The sequence below is a fragment of the Mya arenaria genome, chromosome 2 (genome assembly GCF_026914265.1).
Source record: "Mya arenaria isolate MELC-2E11 chromosome 2, ASM2691426v1".
In the NCBI taxonomy this organism is placed as follows: Eukaryota; Metazoa; Mollusca; class Bivalvia; order Myida; family Myidae; genus Mya; species Mya arenaria.
In genome coordinates this window covers 34280799-34292649 of record NC_069123.1, presented here as the reverse complement: position 1 = coordinate 34292649, position 11851 = coordinate 34280799, and the positions used below count along the sequence as shown (strand labels likewise).

Sequence of the window (11851 nt, the reverse complement as noted above, 5' to 3'; positions counted from 1 at the left end):
CAAGCTCCGCCCTCTGGGCCTTAAGGATAACGTCAACCATCTCCGTCAATCGCGCCTCGGTCTCGTCCCGCTCCACGCTCACGTCCATAATTTTGAGGTTGGTTTTACGTGAATGTGTTCATTGTAATATGAAAATTTTAAGGGCATCTGTCGTTTTATTTTCCTTGGTTAAAACTTTTTGTTGAACAACAGTTCTTTGTTTTTGTAAAGTGTGAGAAGTATTTGAAAGTATTTTAAAGTTTATCTTCCTGCTGCTTCCTGTAAAATCTTAAGGCGTCGATCAGGACGTGCAATTTTTAACTCTCTTCCGTCACTTTTTATGCTATTTCATTTTGCTTGTTCACTTCCAAAGTTTTCATAATGGTGGTGATTGTTCCCAAAACTAATTGTTCAAATCGCTAAATGTCATCGTTTTCATAACGTCAGCCCGTAGCCCTGATTTTAATGGTATGTAAGGACATACTTCTTTTGTGGGATAATCGTCAACCTTAGTTCTCGAAATCTAGACACACACACGCACGCGCGCGCACGCACGCACCCACGCACGTTTGCACGCACGCGCACACACACACACACACACACACACGCTCACACACACACACACATATATATATATATATATATATATATATATAGAGAGAGAGAGAGAGAGAGAGAGAGAGAGAGAGAGATAGAGAGAGAAAGAGAGAGAGAGAGAGAGAGAGAGAGAGAGAGAGAGAGAGAGAGAGAGAGAGAGAGAGAGAGAGAGAGAGAGAGAGAAAGAGAGAGAGAGAGATAGGGGGAGAGCGAGAGAGCGCACGTGCGAGAGAGAGAGAGAGAGAGAGAGAGAGAGAGAGAGATGAGAGAGAAAAGAGAATACTTGATTTCATCATTAAATAAAGAAAACATGATGAAAACAAAAGAAGCATCTTACGTACACGACACAATCTCAACTTTTGAGTATATGGTATTCTTCGGAAGAATAGGATGCTTATGTAATAATTTGGAGGCCAAGAGAACATTCTCTTGAAGGGGATCAAACTCAACATCTCTTGTGTGACATGCAAACCCATGACCTCTTTAGCGAAAGGGAGATACATATACCATAAGACATTCCTCATCATGGTTGGCCTTAACCAGGAACCTCTGTTTCTTTAAACAATTTACCTTTATAACATTGTTGGGACTTAAACTCTCGACCTCTTTGGTGAGAGGTGAACACCTACACTACTAGGGCAGTTTCACATTGGTAACTCAAACTCACCAGCTCTAAGGTGAGGGATGTACATCTTCAAAACTATCATCTCTCACATTCAAAGAACTCGAGCCAATGACCTTTTGTTTGACAGGTTGACACCTATACCACTACACCATTTGTAGAATAATTGGCGTATTAAGCGTCCCCTATTTACAATACGTTTAAAATTTACCATTCAATGTTTAAATACTATTTTGACAAATGTATAGCTTATTATTTTAGAAGGAAGTTTACAAACAGCTCAGGCAATAAATGTTTACCTCACACATTATTAAAATCGGAAGATTTTATGATATTTTGTTAAAATAACAAACCGTTCTTACACTGTTCTGATTGGACTAAAGCAAATGAAAGAAACTGTTTGACACATACAACATTTTCCGTCTTAGCTATTATAAATGCAACCTTGTTTGGCAAACGCTTAAGTCCGCATACAGGTTGTAAGCACGGAAGTCAATATTTTAAGTTGTGGACATCATTGTTATAACAAAATGTGCAGAATTGTGTTTGCCGTGTGTGGATACTTGGCGCTAAGCGGTGGCAAGTGCATTCATTTAAAACAAATTATTACGTTATTTAAAAAAAAAAAAACACTACATTTGAAGGAAATAAGAATGATTTGGAAGCTAAGGATATTATTGTAGTTTTGTAGATTTTCTCGAAAACGAAGTTAAAATATAATAAAGATCTATTGTTTTAATTTGTTTTATGTGATTTATTATATCATAATCTTATTTGTAACATTTCTATATAACGATTTCTTCAAACCTTAAAGCTCAGAACGGGCGGATCACAAAACGTTCTGAAATCAGTCAAAAGGTTCCTTAGCCGAATCTAAGACTTTTGTGGACGACATCTGCGCAGACAAAACAATCATTACCTAGCTAGCAGTATTTCTTACGAGATAATTTTTTTAATTAATTTAATCTTATTATTTCAGTTGTCGGCAACGTAATTGTATGCGAAAATTCAAAGGTCTACTTGTCATGCCCCGAGGGCCAAAAAATAGCGATATACAACGCCAACTACGGGAGGACCAGGGATGCAACCATCTGCCCCCATCCGCAAATTATAAGCCACAGCTGCTACTCGTCTGGTTCCTTCACCAAAGTCAAGAAGAGTTGTAACGAGCAAAACGTAAGTTTAACAAGTTCTTTTTGCAAATGTGTTTCTCTTTTGTAAACATTAAATGGCTTTAGCTTCTAAAAACCTTCAACTCCATTAAAAAGGTATCAAGAAAGATACCCATTCGACGTAAATTAAATCGTCCAATTTCCCGCAATACAACAAGGAAAGAAATGGGCGTCTTCAAATTATAGCTAAGATCGAAATAATTTGTACTTGTGCATATATAGTTTATGTAGTATTTTTAATCTATAATAGAACTAGACATTCCGTGGAGGGTCAAACTTTTCAAAATGTGTTTTATTTTTGTCCCTTTCTTGAGGAATTTTCTTTCAACCTTAGCCCTGATTATGTTACCAAATTTTCAGGGCAAGAAGTGCTATATTTATTTGTGTTTTATTAAGTATAAAGAAGCAATTGAGGTAAACTGCCTTCAAGAGCAATCACAATAGTTCATTATTCCATAAAAGTATTCACGAAACAATATGTTACAGCAATCCGATTAATTAATAATAAGAAATCATGTGGCAGCAAATTATTTGCTGGATATGTCAAAGTTTTTGTAAAACCAAGTCCATATGTTAAATACTAAAGGTATAGTTGGGAGGGGGGATGTGAAACCAGAATGAACAAATAAAAACATAATGTTTTCACGTGAAGCACTACTTTATTACATAATTTATTGTTTGGTTGCTTATTTTAAATTTGATGTATGTGTCTATTTACAGGAATGCACTTTGTACGCATCAAACTCGGTGTATGGAGATCCGTGTGGCGGCACTTACAAGTACCTGGAGATTCAGTACACATGCATCTCTGCATGAAAAACGTGGGCATTGAAAAGAACTTGATTTGAACTGGTTTTATATTATATTTTTTAATTTGATTGACTAAAAATAACAACTTTAAATATGAAGCTACAGGAATTATTGCTTACTGTAAAATGTTATAATGCAAATAAATTTACAACTGACTGTATTGAAGTTTTCATGCGCGTTCTCTGTGCAAAATACCATACAGGTATGTTCATAACATGCAAAATAGGTTCTATTAAAACACTTTAATATATTCAAATATTCGTGTATATTAAGCACCAACAAAGCGCAATAAACGCGTTTTTTCATTTGTCATATACATGACGTGTATTCCCTGAACCATAGATGCTTTAAAGAAAGCCTGCATGTCCTAAACCGAGCAAGAGACAGAAAAAAGGAAAGGTCTTTCTTAGAATACAACCCAGGTTTACAGCCAATGAAATTACAGAAGATTTGCAATCATTAAAACAAGGCTTAATCATTAAGAATTTCAACTTTCGAGGGGTTTTAAAAGGTCCGCCCACTGCTAACTACCCAAAGCATAATCCCTGCGTTATATTCTGCGTTTACAATGTTTCAGCCAATGATGTTGTATTCTAAGTCAGTTAGCTACGCTTATTCCGCCCTTCTTAATCACTAAGATTTTAACTGATGGTATCTAACTATTCCTTAAAGTTCATTTAACACAATTCGCATTGCACCCTTAACAACGGATAAACCGCCTTGAATTAATTATGTCAAGGGTTATAAAACAATAAGTTGGATTACCACCGATTAGTCAAGATAAATGTTACTAACTTATCTTGCCCACGAGTATTGTTTTCTTTAAAACAATAAGGAATCCCTATCAAGTCCGTTATTTTGGAAGAACCTAGTACAGTGACGTCACGTCAAAATTCAGGCCAACCTATGGATTATGTTTTTTCCGCATCAGTTCTGTATTTTTAAGTATTGTACGACGATTGTTATATCATGGACATCAGCACACAGTCGGGCGTTTCCAATAGTATTTTTATTAAAATGCTTTATGACATCAAGTTAAGATGACCCCATATGCACCGATGAAAGCTTTCAATACTATATGAAAGTATTTGATTAATATTATTAAAAATGTATATTTCAGATGTCCAAGATTAATGTTTGCGTGCGTGTTATTCATTCAGTCGACTTCCGAATTAATATCAGACAATGTATTTAAGGTTTGTGCTTTTATTGAAATAAAAAAATGTTTCTATAGTGCGATTCACAATTCTTAGTACTGCACGAAACAACAGTTTTCCATTGGTGTAATTAACGCAATTCGTATGTAGGCCGACATTAGAGGTTTAATATATGTGCTTTATTTCTGTGTGCTTTTTTAAATGTCGACGGAAAGTTCATTTGGTGAACATTGTAAGTGAGATGAGGTAAAGCATTGACATCTAAAACTGTGTCGCTTGGATATCAGGTTGTAACTCAAAAAAATGTGTTGCTTTAAGTTGATTAAATAATTTGAATAGACTTCATGTTGATTTGTGAGAACATTTTCCTGTCACTTAAGAACTTAGAGCTCTGTCCTAAAAATAGGAGAACTTAAATAAATGTCACTCGAAATGACAATAGCACGACAAAGTGTATATCATTTAAATGCCGAGTATCAGATAAAGAGCCTACGATCTTTGTGTTTTAGTGACATTATGAGAAGAGATTTGTACGGTTAAAGCTGAGAATGGATGTGAAAACAATGCAATCATGTAAATGTATTTGTTTTGCTATAGCTTATTTAAATACTATGGAAACTATTGACACTAAAAATACACTTGATATTATAAACTCGGCAACTAAACTGACATAGTTCCATTGGAAATAGAAAAAAACGGCTTGATATGAAAATATAGTGAGAACACGACATAGAAATAACGGACAGTATTATGGATTTGCGTTTGGTAGACGGAATAAAATAGCCCAAAACAAATGTTTGTTCCCGATTTTACTACCCGAAAAATAGACTGGTTGCAAACCGAGGGCAAATTTAATTACTGGCTGCAAATAATATCATTATTTATCAATTCGATTGGTCGCATACTATCTGAACGTTTTATTCATATTTTCAATTTGAACATTATATTCACTATACTACCGGAAACTGACGGTACACAATGAAATATTATCCCAAATGTACAAATGAACTTCAACCAAACACGGTATCATCGACATTAGAATTTTGATCAAAAGCCCATATCTATCACTCTTAGGCATTGAAAGTACAGTTATGTTAGAAGTCTGCGTGTGTCAAGTATTGATTTTCTTATGCCGCATATGTCCTTGAGTTTTTTTATCGTGTACTGTTGATATTGTTTAGAAGGAAACAATGATTGCAATTTAGTAAGCTAAAGTCTAATTACCTGAATAGATCAGTCTGTAAAATATCTGACTATATCCAGCATGAATATAATTTTGTATGCTATTATTTTAAACTGAAAGTGAACGCTTGACTATGATGTGCCTGGCTGTTTTATCCTGTTATGTTTTGACGATTTAACTGAATACATGCTATAATTCTAGAACCAGAAGAAATAGTTTGATGAAAGGGCTCAAAAGGATCTGCGTGTATCGTTAAGAGTGTTTCTCTTTGTAAAATGGTATAAAATAATTAAACATAGCATATTGATTTAACATATCATTTTTAAGAAAGCAGTATCATACCATTCAAACTGTGATATTTAGGTGTATTTTTGCCCATCAGCAAAATCATCAGCATACGACTTGAACTGGATATGCATTGTTCCCGTTTGACAACACAGAAGTATGTGTATAAAAGTCATTTTTGTTTGGAGTCCGATTATGAAATGTTCCGCTTAATGTTTTTTTCTTGCATACCTAATGAGAGTGCCAAGAAACGTGTAAAACAAATGTTGAAATGTCTGAAGACATTAGGCCTGTAACTGTAATGGTGTTCGACCAATTTTTTTGCCCCTACCAATTATAAATCCCCCTTTTAGCTGCCATGTTATGCAATTCAAAATAAGGATGTTCTCATATAAATGATTGTTTTTGTTCAATCGAAGTTTTAAAAAAGGAAAACTATAATTTATCTCTACAAATCAGAAATCCATCAGCAATTTGTTCCGGGCAAACATGTTCATACTTTACAAATAATAGATACCAAATATTTAAAATATTTAAAATGTCTTCAGTCAGGATTTATTTTTAAATATTTTTTACATCTTTTTAATCAATTCAAATTATTGGTACATAACGCTACAATTTCAGTTAATGTTTCTTAGTATTATGTGCACGTTAATTCGATCGTAAAATAAGCATACATAATATTCGGTAAAATTGTATTAACAAATAGTCACTATTTCTCGAGTAAATAAAGAAAAACTCCTATTTCCAGGCGAAAGGGGTTCCAAAACCAGTATAGATTTCAACTTCAGTAATAACATATGTATATAAACAAAAACTAACCAACAATCAAAGGATTCTACCGTAGTCTTTACAGACAAGAAAGTACATCAGCATACTTTTTTGTATAAAGTGATGTTTAGATCCTTTCTTTCAAAAGTTGTTTCCCGTGTTTTAATAAAAATGTTCGATTTTTCAATGTCTTATGTTGTGTAATTTTTAAAATGCAATTTAATTCTAACAACTGAAGAACAAATGAACAGCAATTTCAAAAAGAAGAAAACTTCGTTTAAGATAATTACTTTACAATCCCTTGTAATATTTCATGAGCGTGTGACAGTGAGTTATTTGTTTTTCTGTTCCACTGTAGTTGGTGGTATTTTCACGAGACAATGTACTTGACAATCAACACTTGGAACACTTTAGTAAATGTACAAAGGGTGTTGAAATATTGAGTAAATAAACACTTCCCTTATTAGTTTCACTGTTATATCACAGTACTTTATCAATTGTGTTGTTTTTAAAGATAAAAATTAAGACCCATTATATGTTCTTCGATTTATACATAAACACATGATTATTACATAGCAGAAGCTTAAAGGATTTTTCCGTCATAGTTTACATTGTTAAACCTTTGGGCCTGGATTGACAGTGCCCGACGTGGCGTTGCTTCAATGCCGTATTGCATAAATGCTTGTCTGAAAGCTTGTCTAGAGGTATTGAAATGAATTTAAAGAGTCAAAGAGGGCCTTTATCATTGTAAATTGATTTATTTTCTTATAAGTGTAGGGTTGATTCCATTGAAGTTCTAAATACTGGCAGTTATAGTTGCCAAATGAAACTGCCAATTTTACTTCATTATACACTTACGGGGGCATTTAAGTACGCGAGTAGGCTAAAGATGCGTTGAACTATGACTTCAACTTTAGAACATTGAAAGCTTAGGAAATAGCCATTGGACATTGAACATATTGAATTATATATGTTGAACGCATGTGAGCAAAAACCCGTTTGATTTATAGATGCATGATGCACAAAAAAATAGAAATAACCATGTGGAATGGATATCGCCGGTTTAGTATTTGCATTATTATCAGTCAATGACTGATCTTTAATATACATAGTATATTATATTAAGCAGTGCGAGTTGTATGTGTATAAAAACTAAACAGTGTATTCGTACGTTATGCTTATATGTGTTTAGGTTTCGGAGAAAAGTTGAGGTGTATGTCCTGCCACAGAACACCCACTATACAGCAGTGTCAGGAAACAACAGCATGTAAAGAACATGAGGTAGATATGATGACCCTACTAAATACAAATTACAAGCATTGTTTTCAAAACAATTTCCTACCATTAAGGGAAATTATAATGTATTCATTTTTTGTTAGACTGTTAAACTAATTGAGGTCATGCATGCATTTTTGGAGCATATTTGATAAACTTCCCTTTTTCACTTTTTTCATTTTTAAAACCTTTCTTTTCTACCCCAACCCAGCAATTTCTTGACACAATCAGTGAATTAAAATATAAAGACAAACTCATCTTAAATTTACCGTATGAGCATTGATTTTGCAGATTTGTTCTGTCGAGGAGTTCATTTCTGCAACTGGCGAAATTTACTACAGACTTGGGTGTCAGTCCAATGGGGTAATTGATATTATTTCCGAATAATCGAACAGTGTTATAACAATAATCCATAACTACAAAAAAACTTACCACTTTAAGTCGTTCAAAAGGTAATTATTTTCATTTACTAGACAGTTAACAAAAACTTACGCCATTCTTTATGGTTACATCATTTACTTGTCACTTCACCTTTTGTGCCAACTTATTGAAAATTACCAATAATTAATTAAATACATTTAGACATGCCAAAACTTAGGCATGGGAAGAAGGAGCGCTACATACAAGACGGGTGAGGAGGACGTCGGTGACATCACCATCTGTGCAGAGTGTTGCTCCTCCCCGTCCTGTAATATGGAGGGCTGCGGACAACCTGGTCAAGTATTCTACTACTATATTAATGCATTATATCGCTAAGATAAAGATCAACATCAATAACCACACAACAACAACATCAACAACAGAGAAACCAAAGCAGATATTACAACAACAACTATAATATCTACAACAGCGATATCATTTTTTATACCACTACAATTACCAAACCAAAATAACTACCTTTTTGTTGTCGTCGTCGGTTGTAGTGGCAAGTGCTCTTAAAGTAATGCATGAGCTCTTTTTGCATTTCATTGTTGCAATCATTTTCACATTTATGCATGGTATATTCTACAAGAGATTCTTCCCTACTTATTTTTTGTGTTACTATATGTCCAGCTCTTCCAACTAGTGAACGATGGCCCTATTGTTTTACCTGTGACCAGGCGTCCTCCGCAGATGGTTGTGATAACGTCACCGTCTGTAAAAAAGGAGATGTACGTTAACGGAATCAACTATGTTTGAAAAGATTTTAAAAAATTATGAAAAATGTTTCATATACTTACATTGTATGTCTTAAATATTAGTATTTCTTTGGGCGTGAACTTGCTTGTTTTCTAAAAAAAAATGTAAAATCATTGAAAATGTTATATAAAGTTATTTATGACAATATAATATGTTTTTAATCGCCTTGCTTCACCATTGTGGTTTTTTTTCCAGTAACACTTATATTCTAATGAGGAATTTTGCATAATTAACATTCCCATGTTTCAGAGCTGTATGCTTTACATCGACGCAAGCAACCTTGGACAATCTGGAAACGTTTCATACACTAGTCTGTGTGAGATAGATATTGTAAGCAGGCCTTTTTTTATAAAAAGCTGTCATTGCCAAAATGTTCTTGCAATCGTTCGTTCCTTAATACGGGGGTCATGCTCAATACACTGATTTGGTTTGTAAACAGTCTGTGAAATACAATTCTTATTTTAAAAGTGTTAAAACTTTTAAAGACTAACTATTTCCCACTTTCTAAAATAAGTTCAAGATGGCAATTTGGATAAATGAAATAGATACTACATACTTAATCGAGAAAATTGAGCGTGTACTGTTTATGCATGTTGTTTCTATTTCTATTCGTAAACTTATGAATACAATATACATTATACTGTATGATACATAATGATTATAACGTCAGGTTTGTTCCCCCTTGAACACGCACATTTGAGCAGCATGTGTCCAGCAACCGGCTGTAAGGGCGACTTCTGCAATACGAAATGTGGTGATATATCCACAACTGCAACAACAATTTCGCCGTCATTAGACCATACAACTCATAGTTCTGCGAACTTGAAAAATCAAAAACCATGTAAGTTGTTCCATTCTCATTAGTTCACATAATACAGGGATTTTATGTTTTTAGTACAAATACATCTTCCTTATTGTTCCGCGTATACGAAAGGTTCGAATACTCGAGTCCATACTTTTTTTATGCTATGTTAGTGTTACAACTTTACGACCAAAAATGTTTGTTTGTACAAATGTTCCTTCTGCATTATTATCTGTAGACTGTCCACCAGACCATAGTTTCGATTCATTATCGTTGCTATGTATAAAGTTGGAGGAAGCAGCTAAATTCAACTTCAGCGAAGCCCAAGCGTTCTGTCGTCAAACCGGTGATGAGCTTGTTACACTGGACACGTACGCTAAGTTCAACTTAGTGCAATACGCCATCATACATCATTCAAATGGTACGTATGTCTTGTTTGTATGATATAATTTGCAAACTCAGGCTGGTTGAGTATAACCGTTAAGTCAATTTAAATGATAAATGTCCTAGTAATTATCAATAAGGATCATATCCCTTATTGCAGAAGAACAGCAGCAAAGGAACTACTGGATCGGTGCACATGCAAATCTAACTTTATCAGGGAAGATATTCAGATGGGAAAATCTGCGGACTTGGAACTTCACAGCATGGGGACCAGACGAACCAGATGTCGATCCGAGTCAGCTCTGTGTCGTGCTAAATGTCTTGGAAAATTACGAATGGTTTGACACTCGATGTGACAGTCCTTATCACTTCATTTGCGAGTACGATAGTTGAGTAAATGGCGGCTTCACTACAAGCATGGCACACCCAACAGCGTCCTCTAAACCATTAACGACACCATCTACACCTTCAACTGTCTCTCCGTCAAAACATTCGTCATTGACTGCGTCGTCAGCAACGGTCTTAAGTATGAATGTTTCGCAACTACGGTTGTAAGCAAGAAACATGATTTCAATTAAAGACAATGATCCAAAATCAGCCTCAGCATTGCGAAATGAATACATTTATATACGCCTAGTCGATCCAATATATTTACACGACGATCGGTTTTACTCTTTTGTCCAATGAATCTACCAGTTTGTGTATGAAAATATACAATAATTCCACTACTTGGGACGATGCTCGATCTAAATGTTATTCTATATATGCTGATTTGGTTGTTTTGGACTCATATGAAAAAGGCTTTTTATTCAGACAATGGATATCTGGTAGGTTTAAATGACACGCTACCATTAATGCAAGATAACTTCCATCTAATTCCGCAATCCAGGTTTTAACCATTCATTTTGGCTTGGAGCTAAGCACCACAGTAGTAGCGGCAATAAACGTCATCAATTCGAATGGATAAATCAACATCCTATAGACTCGCAGAGTGAATTTTGGGGATCTTCTAAGCCAAGTTCAGATACTGGTCAACAGAGGTGCCTTATTATATTCCGGTCCAACGACTGGCACGACAGACCATGTAGGGAACCCGACGATGAAGTCTGAAACGTCGAAAGTGAAACTTGATCATGTAATTATATAAAGTATTAATATTCATATGAAGTTGTAAAGTGTTTTTGGCAATTGAATAGCTATAGTACACTTTTGTATTGTTTATTTAATTGTAAATATACTTAACTTTATTGTAAAATTTAAAGAAATTACGAAGTACGGACTGGGCGAGTGTTTCTTATCTGATTAAGATTTTACAGATCCTGTAATAAGTGGCTGTGGTTATAATGTGTTGTTCTGAAGACAGGGGACGAAATTAATTATGATGTCAACCTCAACGATAATGTAATTCTAGTTGAATTTTTGCAATGAATTTGAACTGAAACGCCATTACTCATTATACTTTTATGTGTTTTGGTGGAAAACGTATTATGCTCATTTCTAATACCTTCATTGCATTAATAACAAACTTTTGATTAATAAAATTTTAAACAATTAAATATGTGTTGGAAAGCAGCCCTACATTAGTCTAACGTCATTGGTGCATTCAAATTGTTTTGAGCAACAAAATTATTGAGA

General features: G+C 34.4%; 1 protein-coding gene across 1 annotated transcript; it reads left to right on the top strand.

The window, feature by feature from the left end:
• Window positions 1-1558: 1558 nt before the first annotated feature.
• On the top strand, window positions 1559-3336 carry LOC128224387 (D-galactoside-specific lectin-like). Its single transcript, XM_052934213.1, has 3 exons — window positions 1559-1777; window positions 2178-2374; window positions 3091-3336. The coding sequence occupies exons 1-3, from the start codon at window positions 1729-1731 to the stop codon at window positions 3184-3186; spliced, it is 342 nt and encodes a 113-aa protein (XP_052790173.1). The 5' UTR covers window positions 1559-1728; the 3' UTR covers window positions 3187-3336.
• The last annotated feature ends 8515 nt before the right edge of the window (window positions 3337-11851 follow it).

Bases quoted from the DNA above. Each gene is read 5' to 3' on its own strand.
- LOC128224387 (XM_052934213.1), top strand. From the start codon at position 1,729: ATGTGCAGAATTGTGTTTGCCGTGTGTGGATACTTGGCGCTAAGCGGT. The intron at 1,778-2,177 runs GCAAGTGCATTC...TTATTATTTCAG, and splicing joins ATACTTGGCGCTAAGCGGTG to TTGTCGGCAACGTAATTGTA. The intron at 2,375-3,090 runs GTAAGTTTAACA...GTCTATTTACAG, and splicing joins AGAGTTGTAACGAGCAAAAC to GAATGCACTTTGTACGCATC.